This window comes from Triturus cristatus, chromosome 12 (genome assembly GCF_964204655.1).
Source record: "Triturus cristatus chromosome 12, aTriCri1.1, whole genome shotgun sequence".
Classification (NCBI taxonomy): Eukaryota; Metazoa; Chordata; class Amphibia; order Caudata; family Salamandridae; genus Triturus; species Triturus cristatus.
The window spans coordinates 266,299,568-266,327,185 of NC_140595.1; the positions used below are offsets into that span (position 1 = coordinate 266,299,568).

The following is a 27,618-nucleotide window of genomic DNA, read 5'->3' on the forward strand; positions in this document are numbered from 1 at the left end:
GCTGGGAAGAAGAAAAGTGTCAGTCGGATTCCAAATTTGGGTTCTTGGTGAAGAGTACATGAAAGCAGAGGGGACAGAGTCTGGGTCACTCAGGAGTGACCATGGGCTCGGTAGACGAATGACCACCGATGTTGGGTGCTTCAAGTGCGATGAGGGGGTTCTTGACTCTGCAGCCACAGGGACCAGGAGATGTTGAGGACAACCAGGAGCCGGATGCAAGCTGTTCCACAAATAATGTCGAGTGCTGAGCGTTTGGTGTCCGGCTGGAGCACCAATAAGACTTGGCAGCGGCTTCCCACGCAGTAGGTCAAGGAAGGTTACTGTTCGGACAAGCAAGGTCCTGGAGACTCACCAAACACATGGGAGTCAGGGCAGGCCTGGAGCAACTAGGGGAACCCAAGAAAAGCAGTATTGACCCTCAAGAGGACCCACAGGCCGGAGGCACAGGAGTCGCGAGGCAACCTCGAGCAGTTTCACAAAGCAGCAGCCCACGGAGCACTCGGTGCTAGGAGGCCACAGTTCTTTGTAGGAAATGGTGCCAGAGGTTGGGGCTACTCAGAGTGTACTTGTTTTAGAAATGCCAACAAGCATATGCACTTGCAAAGTATGCAGTTCACAGGGGTACAGGTATTGCAGCCTCCACGAGGGATTCTGACCTCAAACTTGGTAAGAGGGCAGCTCAGACCTCGTGGGACTTGAAAACCCACCTCCTGTGTTGCTTGAGCCTTCGGAGTCCGTAGGAGCTGAGGAGCAGCAGACCAGTCAGTTTAAATGTGGTGCCTGCGGTTGCAGGGGAGTGACTAATTCACTCCAAAGGAGATATCTTCAGGTGTCCTTGATGCTCCACAGGTCCTGCATGGAGCGTGTATGGTGCACAGGAACAGTTAATGCTTTGGACGGAGAGGGAGACAAAGTCATGCCCAAACGGAGTCCAGTGAAGTCCAGAGTGTCCAGACAGTAGAAGGTCAGTGGTTTGTTGATCAGAATCTTGTCCACATCGAATCTAGGGTCCTACAGCCAGGTAAGCCCTTTTGTGCCCACGGGAGAGGGTTGGACAGAGTGAGGGTACCCTCCCAGGGGAGGGTCTGGACAGTGGGGAGGTTACTCCCATGTCCTTTGTCCAGTTTCGCGCCAAAGCAGGAGCCAACGGCTTCCAGGACTGGTTTGAACTGGACTATGCACAGGTACACCAAATGTGCCCCTCGTGCAGACCTTCGTCGCTGGCAAGCGCACACACCCAGGCCTAATACACTAAATCCTGTCTGGGAGGTGGTCACACCTCCCTGTGACAGGATGCCTATTGTTCTGCCTTCCCCTGCTCTAGCTTGGCTAAGCAGCCGGAGGGCAGAAATTTGTCTCTGGTTGACAGCAACCCTTTTGGGCTGCCCGGGACTAGAAGGCTGGTACCGGGAACACCAGGGACCTCACAAAGCTCGTTTCTAAGGGGTGGAATCATACGGTGGAATAATACCTCCCACACCGGTTACCAGTGTGGGGGTATGATTCCACAATGTTTGCCACCAAACACGATAGGGTTACTTTCAGCTGTTTTAGAGTTGGACACCACGCGGTCGCATAATGCCACTCTATATGTCATAAATGGCTGCAGCACTAACAACCCGGGAGAATGGACTCTGTAGGCTGCAGGGGTGTCCTGTTAATGCAGTGGCACCCTCCCACTTAGACCCAAGCACTCTGTCTTCAGGAATGTCAAGGCCTGCTATAGGGGTGACTTATAGGTTTTAAGTGTAGTGACCCTTAGATATAGTAAACCTATATCTTAAGTAAGTGGTGCATGCACCAACTTACACAGGCTGTAATGGCAGGCCTGTAGTTCCATTTTGCATGACCTCCCATGGGTGGCATAATACAAGCTTCAGCCCATGGGAGGCCTCTGGGGTACCTGTGCCCTGGGTACATGTGTACCCTATACTAGGGACAGACAAGGGTACCCCAGTATCCAATCTGGCATGTACCTAAGTTCATGACATAACAGTTTAGGGAGAAAGCAGATAGACTCGGGTCCTGATTAGCAGGATCCCAGTCAGACTAGTCAAAATAGTATAACATGAAGCAAAAAGTGGGGGTAACCATAAGAAGCAGACCCTACTTTCCTACATACACTGATATAGTTACAGAGTCACTTTGTTGACTGGTTGAGTAGACCTGCACCCATAGTCGAGTTCTGGTTGCAAGATGCAACCTATTGCCAGGAGCAACTGGCCAGCTATGGAGAACTAATGATGCTGACATCTCGCCCTAAAGACATTTGGGAACCACTTCTATCGTACTTATGACAATGAGACTCCCCACCTCGATCGCCTGCAAATGTGGTCTCGCCTGCTGGTGCTTGCCCCTGATCCTGCAGTGGCAACACCTCTATAGGTGCACCTCTATTATCGAGGAGTGTTTGGCTGCCCCCCCCCCCCGATGTGGTGCTGCATTGGACGAGTTCTATATAACTTTACATTTTGGAGGGGCCTGGGCTTCACTAAGCTTTTATCTTTAATTCACTAATTCAGTAACATTGTCAAAAAGATCTCTCTGTTTGTCACCATGAGATACTGTTCTGCTCCTATTGAACCGACCTGCCACCCCCCCAAACCCTCCGTCCTTCCCCCTCATTTATGGTTGATTGTTCAAGGCGTCCGCCTCTATGTTGTTCTTTATATTGCATGCCAATAAACAAAAAAAATTAAAGAACAAGTATTTTGACTCTCCCATCTTCAATGCTGTTGTCTAAGTGCATTTCAAAAGAACATAAAATGTTGCTATTTCGATGTTTTCTAGGAAAAGATCCAGCAACGCTTGGACATACTAAAAAACACCTTGGAAAATCTTACCAAGTTTAAAAGTGAAGAGGGCATGCGATCTGCAGAAATAAAGGCAGGTGTAATGCACATTTTTTTTAAACTGCTGAGATACAACTGTATATTTTTTGATCAAATAAACATAACCCATTGCATGTTGTTACCCTGGATACATATAGTTGGAAGGGGATTTTACATTGTGAATTTTCTGACTAGTACAGCATGAAGGGATTATACATTGTGAATTTTTTGACCAATAGCAAGAAGTTTTATATTGTGGATTCTGTGACAAGCGCTACAGCAAGTCGCTTTACAATGTTTAATACTGAGAGATCTACTCGAACAGTTTTCTTGTTTAGAAGGGGCATGAGATGTCTGGTTTCCATTGTGTACATTAGCAACCTAATTGTTTCAAATATTTAATTGGGTTTGAATTAAAGTACATTTTTTAAACATAAAACCCTGGCTTGACCTTGACTTATTAGATGTTATTGTGTACTTTGTGGAGTTCTGTGTTTCTACCCCATACCACTTCCCTCAGTACACCCTGGGCAGCTTTGTTCCACTACTTTGAGGGTCAAGTGCTAAAGGGGTGTAGTTATTGCTAGTAGGACTTGATAGTTTTATGGGATCTTACCCTCTCTGGTGCCAGAGAAATATTAGACACACACTGCGTCTCCATACATTTTTATGCTACACCTGAGTCGCCATCTTGCACGCTGTTGTACTCTATCTCGGGTGTTCAATCATAAATGTTAGAGATCTCCTCATATGAGTGCATGAACATTTGTATAGAGGCAACACTGCTTCCCTTTTTCCGAACTGTCCTTAATATTTCCATATCCCTTCTGCTAATTTTAGTCAATGTAAGTCTGCATCTGAAGTTCCTTAATGTTCTTCGTGATGTATGTGTACTAGCTGTATACCCTTGAATGAGGCTGCACATAACCCAAGTTACCACCTCATATACTACTCTTTGTCTCTATATGAATTATTTTTTATTTAATTTCACACTCCTTCTGACGCATCAACACAAATCTTCATTTTATTTCCGAATGTTTACCACCCAGAAGTGTCATATTCACCAAACTAGGCTAGGTTTTTGTCTCCCCATGTCCAACTAAGACTTGACTTCTCTACCAAGTACTAACAACAAGCCTTCGATGCCTTTGAGTCACTAGCATTTGTAATGCTCAGTGTATGTGATTTGGAACAGTTCTAGAGGAGATTGAAATTAACAAGCAAGACAATAACCAGCTGCGGATTGGCAGCTTCCCCATTTAATTGATGACCACCGACCTGTCCTATATTCCCTACGGAATCGTTGAAAACATTGCAGGAAATTGGTGTCTTGCCATTCCTTGATTTACTGAGCTTTAAGAAAGAAATCAAATAGAAGTGGGGAAAAATTTCACCTGGCCACTATAGCAAATTGATTAAACCATCAGATGTATTTTATGTTACATTAAAGTGAAAGTTCTAGGAGAAATGCCCATGACATATATCAACACTCTGTCTAGGTTTCAAAGATCAGATATTCATTTGTGGTTCATATGAAGTAGTAATTACATGGATTTCTTTCTATTTCACTGTGTGTATTATTTTTAATCAGGCAAAAATCAAGGCTGAGCGAGAACAAATTGAGTCTGAATTTGAAAAACTTCACCAGTTTCTGATAACGGAGCAGCAAGCCCTTCTTAAAGTCCTGGAAGAGGACGAGAAGGAGATAGTGCAGAAAATGGAGGAAAACCAGAGCAGACTGTCAGATCAAGTGTCAGACCTTAAGGAGCTGATAGCAGAAATGGAGGCAAAGCTTATTAAGCCAGCCTGTGAATTACTGAAGGTAAGGCTCCTCTTTTAATTCCACTGCATGCCAGTGTGTTCACCTGTGCTTCCTTGGTAGTGACCATTAATGTGGTATCCATGTCAGGTCAGTGGTATGAACCATTACAAATAGGTAGGAGGAGTTTCATGTATATCCTCTGTAGCTTTCCCATGCACCCCATACCCTATCCAACTATGAGGGGACCTCTTCTTTTATAAATAAACAGTTCCGCACACTTACACCAATCTATCTCATTACCCCACTACTCAATGGTAACTAAGGCGAACTTCAGCGCCTAGCTATATTATAGCAAGCCACTACCAAGCCCACATTACAGAACATGTCCTGGTAAAAGGGTGCTTCCGTTTCTCCCGCAGACCCCCGGCATCTCCAGTACATTATTAATTATATTCTTGTAAATTAGGGATATTGCCGTCCTTACTACAGGCTCCGTTTATGTTCGGTCCTCTAGAGGTTTAATATTTTCCAACCTCCTGTCTTGTGGAATATCCCCCTGCAGCGGGTCTGAGATGTAAGTAACGGAACCCCTCATTCCAGCACCGACATTGCATCCTACTTCCTAAGCATCTGGAACGCCTCCTGTGCTGTGCTTTTCAGAACATTATCCGCGCCCCTTCTGCATTTCCTAATCGAGTTTCGGATCTTTGCTCATAGTGTGCAGTCATTTTGGGAATCCTGACGACACTCAGCGAGACTTCAAACTTTGCTGCTATTCAGCGTCTGGTGATAAATAATCTACTACGTTCTTTTCTAGAAACTATTCCTACTTAACTGTCTTACTGCAGGTTCATTTAATTTATTTCTGCAATAGTAACACATGTTTGATCCACCGTGCCACCTATAGTGCAGTGCCATGTTGAAAAAACTTCACGAATTAAAATAAATGCATTAAAATACATAACTAACGAGGCTCATTTTATGAGTCAGGAAACCAAAGGTTACCGCTTAATATAAAACTGAAAAAATAGAATGATACCGTTTATTTGAATTTGTAATGTATTTCAGATAATTAAAACCATTACATTCTACACAGTTATACAACAGACGCCGGGTTAAAGAAAGGACAGGTTAAAATCACCAAACGTAGGGGGCGTGGCTTGGGAAGCCAACATGGCACACGCAGTCTGATCGGGCTCCGAATGTCCACGCCATAATCCGACAATTCTCCTGTCCGGAGTGTAGAGAGCCACTCGGCCTCTACAATACCATGTATTACACTATACACACATCCCCCACCCCTCGAGGCGGGCTCGCCTCGGGGGTATAAATAAAGTTACGGAAGACCGCTCTGGGTCTTTCCGGTTAAGCACTACATCGTGTACCTGCAGTTATTGTGGCGAGTGTCCGGCACGCGTGGCCTGCACACGGTCACCACACTGGCGACTATGCCGGAAGTCCCGCTGCGTGTCATCAGCAAGCTGTTGTTGTTGCCGCGGCGTCAGCGGAGCCCACCCGCGACGCTCCACCGTTGCCGGCGAACCTCCGGCGACCGGCTGCGCTTCCCGGCGGAGGCGCCCCAGCTGACCTGCTCCCCCGCGCCTGCCCGCGTATCTCCCTCTCCGCCAGAGACACGCTCCTGGGGCAGGGCGCGTCTTCACCGAGATCCCTCGGAGCGCGCTGTGCGCGCTGTGTCGGCACCGCCAGCTGCCGCTGGTGGAGCCAAGCAAACTCGCCTGCAGCAAACTCCCCACGTGGCTGCCAGAGCGACCCGCCCGGTGTCAGCGGAGCAGGGGCGTCACGTCCCAGCGCGCAGAGGGGACGCGCCTGACCAGCTGCCAGGACGGTCTAACGCGCATGAGCTGCTCCTGCGTCCACCAAGCATTGGTAACAGCAAGATCCCCGTTGGCTACTGCGGGATCCATTTGGTTTGCTGGATTTCACCGGCTGTGATGTGATTGTGCCACCGTCTTCCTGCCTGCTGCCAGGAGCCGACTGCTTAAGGGATTTGGGACGTCCCACGTCGGAGTGAGTACGCCGCTTTGCACGCACCAGGCCGTCTGTCGCTGCTCACACGCACGTGAGGCACTCGCTTCTCCCTGTCCAGCCGCTCCCCACGGGTGCAGCGTTAGGCTCGCCGGAGTGTCCCGCCACCAACCATGAGCGTCCCGCCACAAGCAGGCACCAACGCCCCACCGGGCCTGCATGCGGCCCAAGGAGGAGGGGGAAGGGCAGACAAACCGCGACACAATCACGCAACAATCAACCCACTTCCGCCTTTCAGCAAAATGGCGGATCCAGCCACCGCGGCCCCCCGATGGAGAGCGTGGGTAGGCCAGCTCAACAACTATTTCACGGGGAACCGTGAAACGGACGGCACGGTGAAGCGCTCCTTGCTAATCTTCTATGGGGGACCAGAGATTTATGATCTATTCGAGACTCTCCCAAACACAGGCAACGCGGATGATTACAACGCAGCAGTTGCGGCTCTCAATCAACACTTTGACCCGCAACTCAACCCGGTCTTTGAGAAATTCAAATTTCGAAGCTCCTTACAATTAGAGGATGAGTCAGTCAACATGTTTCATGCGCGCCTGAGGAAGCTGGCGGCCACATGCGGATTCGCCGACCAGAGGGAGGAAATAAGAAGCCAGAGCATACTAGGATGCAAATCAACACTGCTCAGGAAGCTCATACTGCGTCAGCCCGGCATCACGCTGGACCAGATCCTGGTGCTAGCCAGGTCACATGAACTTTCAGACGTCAGGGCGGAAGAGATAGCCGCAGGTCTCCACAAACCACCTCCGGCGCAAAGCAGCACACGGCCTCCTCAGGTCAAAGAGGAACGCGTCGACATGATCCGCAGGCGACCAACGTCCGCACCAGTCAGGACACGACCGCCACCTGGAGGACCCTGCGGGCATTGTGGAGAAGATCATCCTCTCATGGCCACGTACAGAGCAAAGGGGCGAGAGTGTTCCCATTGCGGGAAATTGAATCACTACGCCAAAGTGTACCACAGTGGTCAACCACGGTTTGCCCCAAGACCGATAGGGTTCACACAAAGAGTTCGGCAACTGTCGATAGCTGACCTGGACGACTCAAAAGGGGATACAACGCACCACCAGAATCTTGACCTGGAAGACGAAGACGACGAGGTATACTATGTCTCCTTCGTGGGACAATCAGGAAGCCGCCGCAGGCCGCCGCCCATGTGCTCAGTCAGGATATTTGGTACCGATCTCCAGGCACTTATAGACACCAGGGCAACGGTGAATGTCATGGACTCCCAACAGTTCGAGGCACTGGCGCACCGACCCCCTCTGCTACCGACCAAAGCGAGAATATACGCATATGGAGGCGTCGACCCCCTTCCCTTAAGAGGTACCTTTGAGATGACGGTCACCAGTGGCTCTCTCACCACCACGGCCAGATTCCACGTAACGGAAGGAAGGAAGGACACCCTCCTGAGCTGCCACACTGCTGAGGATTTGGGGCTTGTGTTCTTCACAAACGAAGTACATGAAGCATACGCCGAGGACATTATGCAGGAGTTTCCGAACTTTTCACAGGGCTAGGAAAGCTGAAAGGAAAACAATTCCGGCTCCACATAGACCCCACAGTCAAACCGGTAGTCCTGCGTCACCGAAGGGTACCGTACAACTTGAGGCCCCAGGTTGAAGCCGAGTTGGCAAAGCTCGAAGCGCTGGACGTCATTGAGAAGGTCACTGGTCCCACACCCTGGGTATCCCCGCTAGTGGTCGCTCCTAAGCCAAAGCAACCGGGAGCAATTCGACTGTGCGTCGATATGAGGCTACCCAACGCTGCTGTCAAGAGAGAACGCCATGTAACACCAACCATGGACGACATCGTAGCGGACCTTAACGGCGCTAAATGGTTTTCAAAATTGGACCTTAACGCGGGGTACCACCAGCTGGAGCTAGAACCAAACAGAAGGTACATTACGACCTTCGCTACACATGTGGGCCTCAGAAGGTACAAGCGACTCAGTTTTGGAGTATCTTCAGCGGCGGAGGTATTTCAGAACGCCATTAAGGAAACCCTGTCAGGCCTGACAGGAGTAATCAATCTGAGCGATGATATCCTGGTATTCTCGTGTACACTTGAAGACCTTCATGCCCAGTTGAGAGCAACACTCCAACGGCTCAGACACCATGGCCTAACACTACACAAGGAGAAGTGTGGGTTCTATCAAGAATCTATTGACTTCTTCGGCTACACGTTCACGCGAGAAGGCCTCAAAGTAGATCCGAAGAAGGCACTTGCCCTGCGGTCGGCAAGCATCCCCAAGACACCCACCGAAGTGAGGAGTTTCCTCGGGATGGCAACATACTGTGGTAGGTTCATCCCGAACCTAGCCGCCCTGTCTGAACCCCTTCGCGTCCTCACACGAAGTAACCAGCCCTGGATATGGACGGTGGAAGCCAACGCAGCGTTCTCAAAGATCAAGGCGGCATTGCAAGACAACACTGTCATGGCATACTTCTGCCCCGGAAGGCCGACTGAACTTGTTGTAGACGCAAGCCCGGTGGGTCTTGGAGCAGTTCTGTTACAAGAACACGAAGGAGGGACATGGAAACCAGTTGCCTATGCCAGTCGTGCGCTCTCTGACACAGAGACGAGGTACGCACAAATAGAAAGAGAAGCCTTGGCAATAAAGTGGGCATGCCTACATTTTCATCTATACCTATTTGGGCAAGATTTCAACGTGATCACAGACCACAAACCCCTAGTCCCACTGTTTGGAGGCACCACACGGCTAGCACCACCCCGCATTGAACGATGGGCGGTACAGCTGCAGCAATACCGATTCACTGTACTCTTTCGCCCAGGGGCCCACAACCCTGCGGACTACTTATCCCGTCACCCGGAGGACCTTCCCCCGGCATGCGTCCCCATGGATGTCAGATACTCTGACGCGTATGTGCAGATGATAGTCCGTGATGCTTGCCCGGACGCGGTGAGCCTGGAAGACGTTGGCCAGGCCACGGACAATGATGAGACCCTGACCAAAGTCAAGAAGGCCCTGGCATCTCACGACTGGAAGAGATTCCTAGAAGGTAACAAGGCACTCATGGAAGAAGAAAAGCATGTGCAGCAACAGCTGTGGCACGTTCGTCATGAGCTAAGCATAGGGGAGTGTGACGTAGTCCTGAGAGGCCATCTCCTGGTCGTCCCAAAAACACTGCAGGGCCGTTTCCTGCAACTGGCACACGAAGGCCATCCGGGCATGGCGAAAACCAAGGCACGACTCAGGAACAAAGTCTGGTTTCCAACCATGGACACAAAAGTGGAAGAGCTATTACGGCGATGCCGAGCATGCACGATCACAGGGGGTGACCCACCATCAGCGCCGGTGCTCACCGAAGAACCATGTCATCACCCGTGGTACAATGTGAGTGTGGACTTCGGCAGTTTTCTGGATGGGAGACAAATGCTAGTACTTGTGGATGCCTACACAAAGTTCCCTGTGGTAGAAATAGTGGAGTCCACGTCGTTCCAAGACATACGGATGGCTCTGGAAAAGACATTCGCCATGCTAGGGAACCCCAAAGAAATCCGTTCTGACAATGGGCCGCCCTTCCAAGGCCAAGAATTCAGAGAATACCTGGCGAAGCGAGCGATCAAACACAGGCGGATAACTCCTCTGTGGCCGCAGGCGAATGGGGACGTTGAGAGGCTGATGCGCACTCTGAACAGAGCCCTGCGCATTGCCGTAGAACAAGGACAAGATGTAGAGATAGCCTTGACCAAGTTTCTTGACGCCTATCGACACACGCCTCACTGCACGACGAAATGTGCACCTGCCCATCTCCTCTTCAAAGAAGCCCCGCGAGACGGGATACCGACCGACCCGTCCTGGAGCCCACCAGCACACGATGATGAAGCAGTGCAAGACCGGAGGGAGAAGATGAACAATAAGGCCAGTGAATATCGAGAGCTCGAGAACATCACCTTGTAGCTGGAGACAGGGTGGTAGTAAAAGATCGACACCCTGGCTGGAAATTCCGTACACCCTTCGAACCAGAGGTGTGGACAGTGCTAGCAACAAAGGGAACTATGATCACGGCAGGAAGAGGCGATGTGAGAGTGACGAGGAACGCCTCGTATTTCAAGAAGGTTGAAACAGGACAGCGAAGAAATAGGAACGGAGTACGACGAGTCCCCAGACTGGTCGCCCGCCCTGGAGAGGGGATCTCCAAGGAGAAGTGAAGGCGTACAACAGGGCGAGCCAGAGCAAAACACAGGCAGTCACCAGGAAAGCCGAGCCCATAGAGAAGAACCCGTCTCCCGGAGCCTGGAGGACAGAGGTGGCTCCAGCAGAGGAGCAGGCTCCCGGTTGCGAGGTAACCCGGCTCCGAGCCAAAGACTCCGAGACTTTATGTGCCCCTCGCCTTAAGTGGATGACGCTGATGTGTTGGCATTATCTAAAATGTTTTAGGGATGTAGAGAGCCACTCGGCCTCTACAATACCATGTATTACACTATACACACATCCCCCACCCCTCGAGGCGGGCTCGACTCGGGGGTATAAATAAAGTTACGGAAGACCGCTCGGGGTCTTTCCGGTTAAGCACTACATCGTGTACCTGCAGTTATTGTGGCGAGTGTCCGGCACGCGTGGCCTGCACACGGTCACCACACGGAGGACCTGCTGATGTGTGTTTCCTACTCCTGACCCCACCAGGCACAACATTTCCAGAGCTCGGCGGCTGCAGTCTCTCGAAACACGTACCAGTCCGACCGGGACCTGGCGCGCGCCTTCCACCTGGAAGCAGGTCCGGCGCTCTGAAGTTGGTTGGGGGCTTGGTTGAGGCCCTAGAGGTGAGAGGGCCGGAGGGCGTGCACAGTCCGTCCCCTCTCCCCAACTTTAAGCGGGGCCTGTCGGCGGTGGGGCTGCCCCTTCCCCTGGGACACAGGGCCTCTGTTTACGAACCCAAGGCGCGGCCGCGCCAAGCAGGTAGAGGAGCGGCCCGGCGGCTGGGGACGCGGCCGCAGCTGATCTGTTCCATCTTCTGGCTTGTGAGCTCCACGAGTCGTGGCCACGGCTGGAGTGCTGCTGAGCCACGAACGGCCCTAGCCTTCGCTGCAATTATCGTGTGGCCATTCCCCCCAAATACGATGCCATTGATCTAATGAGGCCTACCAACACTGCATAGCACCTATAAGCTTATGTGATCCGGGACCGGTAACAACCGGGGGAATCACTCGCGGATGACTTTACTCCAGTGGTCGAAGTGGGGGGAAAAAAGTAGGGGAACTGTGGGCGGAGAATCAGAGGGTGGGACTAACCCAAGGATTGGATCTATGGGCGGAGTCCAAGGTGTGGCCAGAATGCGCAAACATCCCAATTTTTAGTATCTGTTTGGCATTTCACTGCCCAGTTTAATCAACCAACAGATACACATGATTATACAAGGTTATAATGAGTTATTGACATTAAAACGCATTCACAAAGTGGGATATGCTTCTAATCACAGAATGTCCCAAATACGATAAAATTTGGAAGCACAAGCCATTTGTCGCCGAGCCATGGAGTTTGTCATCAGCACTTCTCCCTTTTTCCACAACAGCAGTTCAAACATGAATGGCAAAATATCCTAGTTTGCAAATGCTTTCTATATAATTATGGCTCTGCCATATTTGCCTCATAATGGAAGATCTGCTGCATGATCTGACCATTTAAACTAATAAATAGTTTATAGCTCAAACGTATCAAACGTTAATAAAAAATGTGACTTCTTTTGCTGCGGAGTGGATGGCTTATTGCAAAGGTTGACTGATCTACTTTCTCACTGCTGCAGTTGTATGTTCCATAAGGCAAAATCTTTCCTGAGACTGTTAGCATGTGTACACATGTCAAAATAATAAAATATCGGAAAATATACTGCATTACTCTGCAGCCTTTTTTAAATGCATAATTTAGACAACACTGCGGCATCATTTTGTCCTCCTTTGCTGCATAATTAATTCCAGTGGCCCCACAGCAAGCAGCACATGGTAGAAGTGCTTGTGAATGAAGCAGAGAGACTGAAGTTTGCGAACATAGTTTGGTGTGCGTGCAAATTCTGCATTTCCAATCCCTGGTGAGTTGCAGCTACTCCTGCTGAAACAAGGCAATGGAGGTACCTATGGGTGAGGCAGACTGGCCTCAAGGGCAGGGCCGGCCTTCGCACTGGTGGTGCCAGGTGCATTAATGTTTGTTATTGCCCCCCAATGACCACCTCTTCCATGGATTCCCTCACTACCACCCTTTAACAGTGCCCCTCAAGTCTCCATAACCACTCTCTCTCATATGCATTTAATTTGATTTACAGCGCCGCTCATACCAGTGTAGGGTGTCAGAGCACTTTACATCACAGACATTACACAGAGACAATCAATATGTGTGTAAATCAATGTATAGCAATGTTACATAAGACTAAGGACTACAAGGTGTAGGAGTCACATGACAATCTTACTAGTAGGCCGTATAGGTTAATAGCTCACTGATCTATGTTAGGATTTTAACGTATAAACTGCAAGCAACAAAAGGATTTCTCTGACAAAAGCAGTAGCCCACTGACCTATTTACATTATGTGCACTTCGTGATCTGCATGGTACATGTTCTTTGCAGCAGGCACATTAACCCTATGTGCTACCTCTCCATGAGTCAAAACTTCCACTAGACAAAACTCCGATCTCTCTCTAGGAAGAACATGAAACATCAGAGTCATCATGACATTTGTATTGTTGCGGAAACTTGCTGGATGCCAGGAAGGAGGCAGCAAGCGCTTTTAAAACCTCAATATACTTGTAAAGATAATACCTCCACCCAAAGTCAGCACCCGGTCACACTGGTTGCACTGCCCTAGAGCTGGCCCTTCTCATGAGTCCTGTGACCACAGTGACAGAGTCTGTCATTGTTGTTTTTGGCTGTGCTGCTTCATAGGCCTGTCTGCAAGACTGGAGGTGAACTTCAGTATGGATTGTGGTACAAGCCTTGAAGGTTAAACTACACTTGCCACTGCTAGAGTCCACCTGCTGGTGCTAAGACACCAGGGCTTCTAAGGTGTTGCGAAGCCTTCTAAGGTCTACCATGGGATTGTGCTCTCTCAGGAGAGTCGTCTGGTGGACTGGTTATTAAGGCTGAACCTGGTTCCCCTGTTCCAATTTCAGCAGCTCTGGGCATAGTGCCACATCCTCTCCCCCACTGAACACCATACTGCCCCACTGAGGAAAACTCACACTGCCTTCAACTACAACCCAATTGTTGCCAGCTTTAAACACCTGGATGCGGCTCAATTTAAATCACGCACTAGACAAGAGCAATATGCGGCCTACCAAAAAAAGTAACAACATCCCGGAAAAAGCCAAATTTAGCAAACCATGTGAAATGTAAGCAGGAACAACATGGTTACCTTAACGCTTTTACACTCACTATTCAGAAATCAGCGAGTGCTTTTGCCTGAAAAGTTTAGGACATGACTACAGGGCCCTGAATGGACCCATTTCAATGTCCATTGCTTATATCCTTACAAAACGTAAGCAGTATGGTAACAAGACCACATCCCTGGACACAGAGCCGCAGTGCACATTTTGTTTTCCAATCCACACTTTGCTGTACCTCCAGGATTGGTGCACTAGTTGCAAGCCCAGGGAAAACAAAGACAAGAAAACAAAAATAGCGCTTCACTGGCAAACTCTGTAAAAGTGGAGCTAATGTGTTTGGGTGTGAATAAAATCAATCTGGCCAGTTTGCTACCACTCTGTCTTACTTTATGTAGTTATTTTTCATATTTTTAACCTTTTATTCCAGATGCTGCTCTTTGGAATTAAAATACGAAATTTCCAGCAAAAAGTATTTTGTTTTTTGTATCCATTTCACAGGGGAGCAAATAAAAGAAAGAGGAATGAGAGTGAAAACCTCGTCTTGAAGTCACGGTTTTCAGTAAGAGAAGAACTGCTAGACAGAAAGAGAGGGAAGAAGGAAAGAGTGTGGGGGGAGCTGAAGCAGCATAGCAGAAGTGGACACTGTCTTTGTCTTCTCTGTGCAAGAAGGAAACAACAGAGTCCTGTTACTTCTCTGCCGCCCGACCTCGAACGCCAGGAACGCCGAGCTTTATTTAAAGGCGATGGTGATTTCTTGCATCCCGGAACGCATTTTCAAAATAAAAAAGTAGGGGAACGGAATCCTTGGAATTGAAGAAGTAGGGGCACGCCGTGCCCTGCCGATCCCACCCACTTTTACCACTGCTTTACTCGCATTCCCGCTGGAGTCGTCTCACCAGCAGTGATCACAAGGGGCACATGTGAGAAGTTGGCCTGGTATATGCTGTCCACTAATTAAAGTGGGCACCCTGTACCAGTCCAAACAACCCTTATTGATGATTAGGTAAAAGACAACCTTTATAGAAAGCTATCCTAGTGGTAGCTGTGGAGAGCAGCCTTCAGGCTAAGTCTTGAAGGAATGTAAAGCAGCTTGTTTTACCAGATCAGAACCTCCTGAATGACCAAATGAAAAGAAGAACCACACAAGAGAAATATATGTATTTATAACTAAACACTCTCTACTAACCTCTTTATGAGATTAGAGCACAAAGCACACATTATTAACCCCATGGGTGCTCAGGACGGCTCCCGGTCGTCATGAGTCACGGTAGTCGTGTGCTCATGACGGCCGGGAGACGTCCGACCGTTGCTGCTCCGCCCACGCGCGGCTAATTCCCCGCCTGTGCGGGCAAATTAATTAGTGGGCGGAGTTCGGAGGGCTCCCGGCCGTCATGAGCACACGCCCACCGTGATTCATGACGGTCGGGAGCCGTCCTAAGTACCTGAGCGCCACGCCCAGCCCCGCCCCCCCTCGCACCGCGGCAGAATTTGCCGCGTGGTGAAGGGGTTAAATCACTAAAACAACAGTGAATAGCACATGTGAGAAGTTGGCCTGGCATATGCTGTCCACTAGTTCTAGGGGACACCTTGCACCAGTCCAATTCGACTCTTAAGGTGATAGGTTAAAAGACAATCTTTAAAGAAAGCTATCCTAGTGGTAGCTGTGGAGAGCAGCCTTCAGGCTAAGTCTTGAAGGAGTGTTAAGCTTATTGTTTTACCACGGATAACTTCTTGAATGACCAAAGAGTAGTCCACACAGGTATATATTCAAAATATGTATTTATTCTAAGAACAAATCCCACTAGTCTCTTGAGAGGCTGGAGGTAAAGATGCAATTCAATAAAGCATTTATAATCACAATAAATAGCACTGGAATCACAGGGCCCCAGGGGGGGACCAAACCATATATTAAAAAAGTGGTATAAGAACCACGACAGTTCTGCAGACAGTGCCTAGGGCACTTAGGATCGCTGGCCCCTTATGAAACCACCCAAGGTAGTGAGGAAGGGGACCCACGGGAAGCGTGTGCAGTGTTGAAACTACAGTCGGGATCCCTATTAAACCCTATGGGAAATGTCGCGGTTGGAAAATGCAAGAATCTAGTCACTTCTAGCAGGAGTTCAAGTTCAGGAGTTTTAAGTTAAGCTCTTGGAGGGCCCACACCCACGACAGTACCGAGGTACCACTATTACCTGCCCCAGGGAAGCCGGGTGCATAGGTCGTTTTCGATGTCGGGTCGATGTCTCGTTTTCTATGGAAAAACGTGAAGAACTGCTGGCGAGAAGCGTCGTCGATGTCGTGCAGATTGAAGATGTAGATCTTGAAGGAAAGGACCTGAAAGCAGAGGGGACAGAGTCTGGGTCACTAGCAAGTGACCAGGGGCCTTAGGAGAAAGAGCCCTTCAATGTCGGTTGCTTCTAGGTTGAAGACGGGTAGCTTGGATCAGCAGACACAGGATCCAGGAGGCGTCAAGGAAGGCCAGCTGTTGGAGGGCTACTGTCCCACGAAGGATGAAGGCTGCTGTGGTGTTAGTGTCCGGATTGGATCCACTAAGCCTTGGCAACCGCAACCCACGCAAGGATCAAGAAACAGCTACGGTGCAGACCCACGAGGTCTGAGCGAGGTTTCCAGCGAGGAGACTGTAGAGCAGGCCTGGAGCAACCAGGGGAGCCCTTGAAAGTGAAGATTGACCTCCGCCAGGGCCCACTAGTCGAGAGACGAGGCAGCAATTTGAAGTGCGTAAAGACGTGCCCACGGGTCGCCGGAGCGGGCTGGGGCGTCGTTCTTTGGCACAGGTGATGCTGAGAGGTTGGCTCAATGATGGGCCAAAGCACAACTTCCCCACTCGTCGGGTTCGTGTGCTGGGCAAGAGGTGGCCGGTGTCCTGGGGTATTGGGTATCTCGGCACCCACGGGGTCCACGGTGCTCAGCTTTGCTGTGCACACTCACTGGCCTCTGGGATGCTTGAGAACCCACCTCAGGGTAGGCAGAAGTCTTCGATGTCCGTAGGAGCAGTGGAGTTCCAACCGGGTCACTTGCAGTGTTTCAGGTGCCTGCCAAGCAGGGGGGTAACTCCTTTACCCCAAGGGAGATCTCCTAATTCAGCTGAGCGGCAGCTCGTCGAAGTTTCAAGTCTTTGAAGCAAAGTTCTCGTCCAAGATTAATCTGAGGCTCTGGGGACCCTGCACCCACCTTTATCCAGGGATTAGGGGAGTGTCTAAATCAGAGCCCACCAATGGGAGTTCAGGCGGGAAAGGGTGGCTACACCCTCTCCCCTTTGTGTGTTTCCCGCCTGGGCAGGGGACAGGATGCCCCTGAACCGGTTTGAGGCGGTGTATGCAGAAGTAGGCACTGGAGAAGCCTACATGCAAGTTTGAAAGGCATCCTAAGGTGCACCCACCCAGTTCCACCCAGTTCCAATCCACATAGTCTGTCTGGGGAGGTTGGGACACCTCCCTGCAACAAGATCCCTATTGTCCAGCTGCCCTGGTTGGAGTTCTGCCCAGCAACAGGCAGCCAGAATCGTGTGGGTGGCAGGTAGCATCCATTTTGTACTACATGTGCTCTTTTAAATTGGTGTCTAAAATCTGCCGCTTTTACCATATCACCCCTCTAGCAGGGTGGAATCATGCCCTCTCTCCCATAATGGGAGTGGGGGTATGATTCCAAGATGTTTGACACCAAACACGACATGGTTCTGTGCAGCCATTCTCAAGTTAGCATCCTATCGCGATTATATTGCGCTTAAGAGTATATGGTATGGCTGCACTACAAACAACCTCGTATTCGTTTTAGCGAAAGTTTCAGAGGGGCCCTACTCAGGTAGGGGTTCCCCCTCACACATATCTCAGCACCCTGCCTTGTAGGATTAGCAAGGCCTGCCTTAGGGGTGACTTATGAGGATATCTGTGTTGTATTTAAGTGGGATACAGGATACCTATATCCCTGTAAGGGGTGCAAGCACTCCTTACCCAGACTACAGTAGTGGTCTGGTGGTGTCAGTTTGTATGGCTGTCCCAGGGGTGGCACAATGAGTGCTTCAGCCCCTGGTAGGCCTCTGAGGGACCCATGCCCTGGATACCTAGGGTACCATCTACAAGGGGCTCATAGGGTGGCCTCAGTATCCAATTGGTATGTACTTAGGGTACTCACATTAGTTTAGAGAGGAAGCAGATAGGCTGGGGTCCTGGATAGCAGGGCCACAGCCTGGCTAGAGTAAAAAAACACTCAAAACATCAGCAAAAAGTTGGGGGCAACTATGCAGTCGAAGCCAATCTCCTACAGCACAATACACAGCGGGCTCCAGGGGGCGACCAAACCATATACTAAGAAAGTGGTATACCAACCACGACTTAACTAGACAGTGCCTAGAGCACGTAGAATCACTGGGACCCCAAGGAACCACCCAAAGTAGTGACACCGGGGACCCACGGAGGACAGGTGCAGTGTGTGAACACAGGCGCGAGCTCCGTACAACCCTATCAGAAAGTTGCGGTTGGAAAATTACAGTTTAAGGACACTTCGGAGAGGACTTCAAGCAAACCCTTTGGAACATAGAAGTTTCTAGGGCCAGCACCCTTGTGAGTACCGAGGTACCCGTGTTACCTATCCCAGAGGAGCCGGGTGCATAGGGGTCAAGTGGTGTCGGAAACCCTCGTTGTTTTCAATGGCGTGATGCAAAGAAGTGCTGCTGTCGGGAAGATGAAAAGTGTCTGGTGGAATCTAAGCCTGGATCCAAGGTGAGAAGAACCTGAAAGCAGAGGTGACAGAGTCTGGGTCACTTAAGAGTGACCAGGGGCACGATAGACGAATGCCCACCGATGTCGAGTGCTTCAGGTGAGAAGATTGGATGCTTGACTCTGCAGCCACAGGGACCAGGAGACGTCGACGATGACCAAAGTCTGGAGGTGAGCTGTCCCACAAAGGATGTCAAGTGCTGGGGAGTCCGTGTCCGGATCGAACACCAACAAGCCTTGGCAACTGCGACCCACGCGGGCAGAGGAAATAAGCTTCGATGAGGACCAGCAAGGTCCTGGGGACTCTCCAAGCTATGGAGAGTCAGGGCACGTCTGGAGCAACCAGAAAAGCCCAAGGAAAGTCAAAGTTACCTTCACAGGGACCCACAGGCCAACGGACCAGGGATCGCGAAGGGGCCTCGAGCTGAATCACGAAATACCAGCCCACGGAACACTCGTGTAGTGTAGGCCGGAAATCTTCGGTAGAAATACTGCTCGGGGTCAGGACTACATGTAGCCCAAAGCACAACCTCAGGGATCGCCAAAAAGCATATGCTGCTGCAAAAGTACATGGTGCACAGCGGTTCGGGTTGCACGGTTCCCACGAGGGATACGGGTCTCAGAATTGCTGAGAGAGCAGATCAACCTCAGAGACCTTGGGAACCCACCTCCTGTGTTGCAGAAATCTTCGGAGTCCTCAGGAGCTCGGGAGATGCAAACCGGTCGGATGCATTAAGGTGCCTGCTGCTGCAGGGGAGTAAATCCTTTACTCCAATGGAGATTCTTCTGTCGTCCAGCAAAGTGTAGACCGTCGAAGTACTTGGTTTCTATAGCAGAGTTTAGTCCAGGTAAAATCTAAAGTCCTGTAGTCAGGGTTCCTACTTTATACTCAAGGAAGGGGTGGGAGTGTCAGGACAGAGGGGTGGCTACACCCATGTCCTTTGTCCAGTTTCGTGCCAGAGCAGGAGCAAATGGCTCCTGCCACCAGTTTGAACTGGACTATGCACAGAGACACCAAATGTGCCCCCAGTGCAGACTTCAAACACTCTCAGAGTGCACCCACCCAGCCCCAATACACTAAATCCAGTCTGGAAGGTGGTCGCACCTTCCTGTGACAGGAAACCTATTGTCAAGCCTTCCCCTGCTCGAGTTTGGCTTAGCAGCAGGAGGGCAGACTCGTGTCTGTGGCTGGCCGCATCTATTTTGTGATGCCCAGGTCGAGAATGCTGGTACCGGGTAGACCGGTAACCCACAGTAGTTGTTCTACAAGGGAGGAATCATACCAGTTACTGGTGTGGAGGTATGATTCCAAGGTGTTTGACACCCAACACAACATGTTTCTAAGGAGCCATTTTAAAGTTAGTATTTACCGCAAGGTCATAATGCACTTAAATATATAAGGTTGGCTGCATCACAGACCACCCCGGAAAATAGGTTCCGAAGGCTGCAGAGGGGCTCTGCTCATGCAGGAGCACCCTCTTGCATAAAACCCAGCACCCTGCCTTCAGGATTGATAAGGCCTGCCATAGGGGTGACTGATAGGTTTATATGTGCAGTGATTTAGAATAGATATAGTGAACCTATATCTAAGTAAGGGGTGCATGCACCACCTTACACAGGCTGCAGTAGCAGACCTGTGGTGCCATTTTGAATGGTCTCTCAGGGGTGGTACAATACATGCTGCAGCCCCTGGGAGGCCTCTGGGGTACCTATGCCCTTGGTACATAGTGTACCATATATTGGGGACTGATACGGGTACCCCAGTAGCCAATCTGGAGTGTACCTAATGTACATGCAATCAATTTAGAGGAGAAAGCAGCTCGACGGGGGTTCTGGATAGCAGGATCCCAGTCAGACTAAGTCGAAAACAGTGATACATCAGCAAAAAGTGAGGGTAACCATAAGAAGCAGATCCTACTCTCCTACAGCACACAGCCGGCCACAGGGGTCCCCAGCCCCCTTCCTCCAATACGGACAAGATTGCTTGTATACCATCCTCCTCCATTGAAGACGTGCAGGGTGGACCTCCCAACACGATACCTCTTGCCGACGGGGGGGGCCCTCCCCCTTTAGCATTCAACCTTGGGAACATCTGAGGGCGGCGGAATACACACGGCCCCTAAAGGCTCCACCACACTGCCAAATACCGGAGGCAAGAGGGCCGGTGGGGAGTGCTGTTGGCGGGCAGTCCGGCGAGTCTGGTCCCCTCACTGGGCCTCCTTGGCAGGTGGTTGTGGCTGCAGAAGCGGCCAGGCTAGGCTCGGTGCGGCTTGCGGCCCAGGGACCGCCTCATTCCATGAGGACCCTCCGACGGTGCTCTACTGCAGCGAGCCCAGCACCACCCCTCCAGTCGGAATCATATGTCCCAGTGACAGTGCAGGCGCGGACCAGGCGTCTTACCCCACGAGTGGCCCCGGCATCTGCTTACCTGAGCAGTTACTATGCGCAGAGACAATCCCGGCGGCTCTGGGCCCAAACAAGGCACCCTGGACCAGTTTACTAACCCCGTCCGAGGGGCCACCGGTGGTGACAGAGGGGGTGCGGCGCCCAACAATGCTGCCCTCCTAGCAGCGATCAATGAAGCCAGAGACCAACTAGACGCTAAAATAGGTGCAGTGGTGTCAGAGGTCTCGTTCCTGCGCCAGGACCTTCTACAAGCTGTGGACCGCATGACCGAAGCAGAGGCTCGGGTGTCAACGGTGGAAGATTCGGTGTCTACCCTCCAGGAAAAGGTCAATAAACTGACGGTGGTTTCCCGAGAACTAGCCTCCAAGGTGGAAGATGCTGAAGGTCGCGCGAGGTGCAATAACCTGCGCTTTGTAGGCTTGCCGGAGGGGTGCGAAGGATCCTCTATGACCCGCTTCCAGTGGCTCATGGATCTTATGCCAGCGGAACTGCTATCTACATGTTTTGTCATCGAGCGGGCCCATCGGGCACTGACAAAGTAACCACCTCTGGGCGTGAACCCCAGACCAGTGATTGCAAAACGTCTGAACTATGCTGACCGAGACACTATCCTGCAGTTCACCAGGTCTCATAAAGAAAAGTTCCAATACAACTCGAAGCCTATAATGATTTTTCCAGACTACACGCGCCTGGTGCAACAGCAACGCCAGTCCTTTGTGGCCGCAAAGCATAGGTTAATGAGAACTTAACCTGCAGTATATGCTCCTGTATCCTGCCAGGATGCGAGTCATCTTTAACTCTAAGTCATTCTTCTTCGACTCACCGGAGGAGGTCTTTGCATGGACTGATGAACACTCACATCTCCAACCACATACACCTCTGCAAAGGGAATCAAACTCCTCCCAGAGCTCACAGCGCAACAGGTCCCGGAGGACCAAATCTAAAAGGCACCACGGCTCCGACAGGCGGTCCCCAAGCCCAGATCATATCACTTGAGCCGTTAAGTTGTGCCATGGCGGCAAAACCTGCTAGCTGTAAGCCTCTTCTCACTGAGACTATATTTGTGGTAAATGTCCTCTGAACGGGTATGGATGCCCAGCCATTGAGTGGCTGTGCCCCAGACTTTTTATCCCCCAACGTAATGTTTTGTGGGTGGGTTGGGTATTGTTGGCGTAGGGGCCTGGCATTCTACTGTTGGGAGCACTGTGAACCCTACCCCGCGACAGATGGTCCTAGTTTTCGGAAGTGTCGGGTGGGGGAGGGGGGTATTTTGGGGAATCAAGTTATAAAGTTGTTGGATAGGCAAACTTTCTTTCTTGAATCAGTCAATATCCTCACTATGCCTACAGAGACACTGGATGATGGTACAGTTTGACAGTCCCCCTTATGGGGACCTTACAGTGATTTCTTGGAATGTCAGGGGACTTCTCAATAAGATTAAAAGAGGCACGGTCCTACGTCAAGCCAAACGCTTTGGGGCCGACATTCTACTCCTCCAGGAGACTTACCTCCTGGGTTCCAAAACCCCCTGTCTTGCCAGATTCGGGTTCCACCAGGTATATCACACAGGATTCACCAGAGGGTCATGAGGCACGGCCATCCTAATTCACTGCAGAGTCCCCTTCCAACACTCACTCACCTGGGTAGATGCTGGGGGCAGGTTTGTCCTGATCATGGGCACACTCCACAGGAAACATATCACCCTAGGCAGTATTTATCCCTCCCCCCCACCATTAGGAGCAATATTTGTTGACAGGGTCTCTAGACTTTGGGGAGATCTGCTGGGGGGCTTCACCCTCCTGGGAGGCGACTGGAATGACACCATGTTCCCCGCTGACAGGCAGTGTAGCACAGACCGTCCTTCACCAATGGGTCCCTCTAAACTGAATATCCTGGCATCCACCCTAGGCTGGGCCGACGCATGGCGGGCATACCACCGCACTGAGCTTGGTTTCACATTTTTGTCGGCGGTGCTCGGCTCCAAATCCCGCCTCGATCACTTCTTTGCGCCTCATCCATTTCTACATAGGGTTTCACAAGTCACACATCTTCTTAGAGGGCTCTCAGATCACTCTCCGATATCTTTAAAATTGCACACCACCTCCCGTAGACCTTCCCCCTTTAGGTGGTGGATGTCCCCATTGCATCTCAGAAACCCAGACTATCAAGACATGCTACATACGACAATAGTGGAATATCTTGACACGAACGTCGCTTCTGCTCCTTCTAAATGTATCCTCTGGGAGGCTATGAAGCCCACTATTTGTGGCGCTGAAATCAACTCTCGGACCAAGGAGAAACTCACGCAGCAAGAGCACTTAGTAGACCTTGAGGCGCGCCAGGCGTCTCTGGCGACACAACTCAACTTAGCCCCCAGCCCATCTCGTCGGCACAATTTGCTACACACGCAATCAGGAATACAACGATATCTACTGGAGGAAGCCAAGGAGATATGGGTGGCATCACAACACAGGAAATACCAGTGGGGTGATAAGTCGAGTAAAATGCTCCACAGGTTATGCCAAGCCGACAAATCCCCTGCAGTGGTCCCAACCTTACGTGATGCGGGAGGAGGCCTATGCTCTTCGCCAGGCCAGGGGGCTCGGGAGTTTGCCAGGCACTTCTCCTCATTATATGACGCAGGCAACTTTCTGAGGCCAAATAGCGGAATTTCTTTCAGACAACCCACCCCGTAGACTCGCCGACCCCATGCAAGACCATTTAGATGCCCCTAACATGCTTGATGAGCTGACCGGGGCCTTACATGCTCTCCGTCCAGGGCGGGCCCCTGGACCCAATGGGTTCCCTATGGAGTTCTTAATACCAAATGTGAATATAATAGGACCTTACCTAATGGCTGCCATACAAGATGCACACGAACCGGGTATCCTACCTCGGTATTGGAGACATGCGGAGATAGTCTTGTTCCTCAAACCAGGGCGACCCCCGGAGAACCCGTCATCGTATCGCCCCATTCCTCTCCTTAACTTTGAGCCCAAGTTACTAGGAAAGGTCCTAGCTGACCATCTTTGGACGTGTGTGACAGACCTAATTCACCCTGACCAATCGGGCTTTATGCCCCCTAGGGCCACCCGCCATAATATACGGAGAGTACATTACGCCATAGAGATGGCCCCCATATTGGGGCTCCCAGAAGCCCTGTTATTAGTGGACATAGATAAAGTGTTTGACTCACTCAGTTGGGTCTATCTGTTACAGTTACTTGAGGCGGTAAACTTCGGTCCTCGCTTTCTAGCATATGTCCGGTTACTTTACAATTGCGTCACTGCTTCTGTTCATACAGCTGGGCATCATTCTGATCCATTCTCCATCCGCAGAGGTACAAGGCAGGGCTGTCCCCTATCCCCGCTACTGTTTGCTCTAGCGGTGGAACCCTTGGCGGCCTGGGTTCGTGGGGACCCGGTGTTCCGTGGGTTTGAATGGTCCCAATCACACTCAGACCGCATCGCGTTATATGCAGACGATGTCCTCTTCTTTATGACGGATTTGTGGTTCTCCGGACCACGTATCCTACAAATCCTTAGAGTGTTCGGGGAAACTACCGGCCATCATATCAACCCTGACAAATCTGTGCTCTTCCCCGTATGCGGCAATCAGGGACGGGGCTGGGCGGCATCGCTGTCCCACGCGACAGATGGTTTCAAATATTTGGGCATCTTCATATCACCAAGCCCTAAGATTTCGTGGGCCAACAATATCATCTCACTGCTCGCGAGCCGCACTAATAAAACAACAATATGGTCCTCCCTTCCACTATCATTATATGATCGATCTGCCATCTTCAAGATGGTCTCCTTACCCAGAATTCTCTATAGACTGCAAAATTTCCCTTACAAGATTCCGCACTTCTGGTTTGCGCAAGTAAATGCCATACTTTTCTCTGGTACGGCGGTGTGATTAGAGTAGTACTACACACATGCACCCAGTCCACATATTGTGGGAGAATTGCAGCGGCAGACGTCTATGCGTACTATGTCGCCTCTCATGTCCTGATAATAAATGAATGGTGGTACAACTCCCCAACTGACCCGGCTTTCGCACTCGAGCAAGCTGCAATGGGGCGGACTCCCCTTCTCCAGCACCTCTATAGACCCGACTCCTTGGAGCCTTTACCCTCGGCAAGTAAAGTGGTCATACAGCTGAGGCGGGACACAGTCAAGCAGATGGGGTGGCATGGGATAACTCAAACGACTCTCCTATGGCAAAGCACATACCTCCGTCCGGTGGCAGCCTTGCGGGGTTTCTGTGGGTGGGACTTGGTAGGGATCTCTACCCTGGGCGATGTGATGCGGGGTACAACACTGAAATCCTTCCAGCAACTCCAAGTAGATTTTCAACTGCATAAGACCCAGTTCTATAAATACCTCCAACTCCGCCATGCTGTGACCCCCCTGATCCAGACCCTGGAGTCCCTACTGGAATTCCATCCTCTTGAAGGGCGCCTTTTAATGGGAGATTTAGACCTACACAAAATCCGGCAAATCTATCAAACACTGACCACTCACACCCAGACTACCCTCGACAAGACCAGACGCGCGTGGCTGGAGGACATTCCCGGCCTGACCGATGACAACTGGGCAGAGGCCATTGCTAGCCCTCGGTGCGCGGCAGTTTCACATGGTACCACCTCATTCAACTCAAGTAGAAGGTTCAGAACACCACAACCGCGCATATTATACTCAAACCAGGCTCTGGAAGATGGGCGCCATCCAATCCCCTGCATGCTTACGATGCGACGGAGAAGAAGGGACATTTCTCCATACAGTCAGTGGCTGCTCTGCATTGCAACCCTTCTGCCGTAGGGTATCCTCTGCATCAATGAGGTATTATCATGGGAACTCCCATATGACCCACGACTCTTCCTCTTGCACAGTACGGATGGGATAGGGGGCAGTAAATATAAACAACATTTACTCTTTTTGGCCCTTACTATCGCCAAATGCGACATCGCACAGCTATGGAAAGGGACTTCCCCCCGACTTTAGGCAAGTGGAAGGCAGAGCTAGATAAATGTATGGGAGCGGGGATTGCAGTGTTTCTGGCACATGGTTGCGCCATAAGCACTGGAAGATCTGGACTGGTTGGGCAGAGTATCGTGGGATCGAGCTCCCTCCTTTACCATCCCCGGATCCCTGACCGAAATTACCACATAGGTATATTCCTCTGGAAATCATCACTCCACACCACGCAATTGCTTGTCATTCTGTAACCATATCTTAGATATAGAAACGTGTGTCTGGAATTCTCTGCATATTGTTTTGGTTGTATTTCCCTGCATGTTCGCAGGTATTGCAATATTGGTATTCCTGTCCAATTTGCTTTCCTACAGGTCTTTGTAGGGCTTTGCCCAAATTTCATCCGGTATAACCAAATAAAATTTGGTTTAAAAAAAAAAAATCACCAAACTTCAAATAAATAGTTTAACAAATACATTTAAAGAGGGTTAGTTACATAAAGTGCATAGTATTGTAGGCAAGATAATCATTGTTGGCTGCAAGTGCATGAGTCTGGTATTAAACAGGCAGGGACATTAATTTCCTTGCAAGTAATCTGTCCACCAAGTCAATAAATTTGATAAACCTAACAACAGCATGACAGAACTCGCCACACTAGCCAAAAAGGATAAAACATTCAGTAACATTAGCCTACGCTCATGGATTCGGCTTGTACTGGTGCAAAGCATCAAATGTTCCAGTGTTTCCGGGTAGCCTGAGCAAAGTCGACAAATCTGGTTGACGTGCCTTTCCTTCTATTTGGGCATGAAGTCATAAGACGGTAGTATGCCAAATCAGGGCTGTTTTAGTCTGGTTTTCTAGTGTTCTTTAAAAACCTTGCCTAAATAGCCTTGTATTCTATTGATATTATATTAATCAATTCCTGACCACACATGGCTTCTTCTGCTGAGCTTGTGCTTGTCTGTTCATTGGGCAGCTTTTTGATAGCCTGCGTGGCAGATTCTGATATCATAAGCCTTTCATACCTTCTAGTTTCAGACATGCAGGCAACATGATAGCCAATGAGTTTTTTTGTTTGTAAGGCAAGTTTGAATTTCTGACAAATAAAGTTCTTCAGAGTGAACTTGTGTGCATGTTTCAATCTATACGCGTATTTTAGAAAAGCTGCATTTTGGGCCACTTGTTCCAGTAAATTGAATTCTTACCTTATTTTTGCTCGTGGAAGTCAGAAGAATTACCAGTGATTTTACTTTGAGTGTTATTAAGGAAAAGGCTGAATCTTTCAGAGAAGGCTTCCATTCCATATGCTATGGTGGGAATAAGCGCTGCTTTGATTACCTTATCGGTATGAGTGACTAGTTTCTTGTTCTTCGTAGAGGTAAAAAAACAAATCGATAGAAAGAGGCTTTTGGCTTTAGGGAGTTCAAATGTTGGGGGTGCCCCATTGATCATCCTACCACACCCTCAAATATTTGCATGTATTATTTCGACTTAAGCACCAATTCTCCAAATT

At 50.1% G+C, this 27,618-nt stretch overlaps 1 protein-coding gene across 4 annotated transcripts in view; it reads left to right on the plus strand.

Moving 5' to 3' along the window:
- LOC146775828 (E3 ubiquitin-protein ligase TRIM39-like) overlaps positions 1-27,618 on the plus strand; it is a 342,920-nt gene that overhangs the window by 164,411 nt on the left and 150,891 nt on the right. For all 4 annotated transcript variants that reach the window (XM_085639430.1, XM_085639431.1, XM_085639429.1 and 1 more), the window contains exons 2-3: positions 2,791-2,886; positions 4,423-4,653. In XM_085639430.1, coding sequence (XP_085495556.1) covers positions 2,791-2,886; positions 4,423-4,653 — 327 coding nt within the window. The remainder of the gene's footprint in view (positions 1-2,790; positions 2,887-4,422; positions 4,654-27,618) is intronic.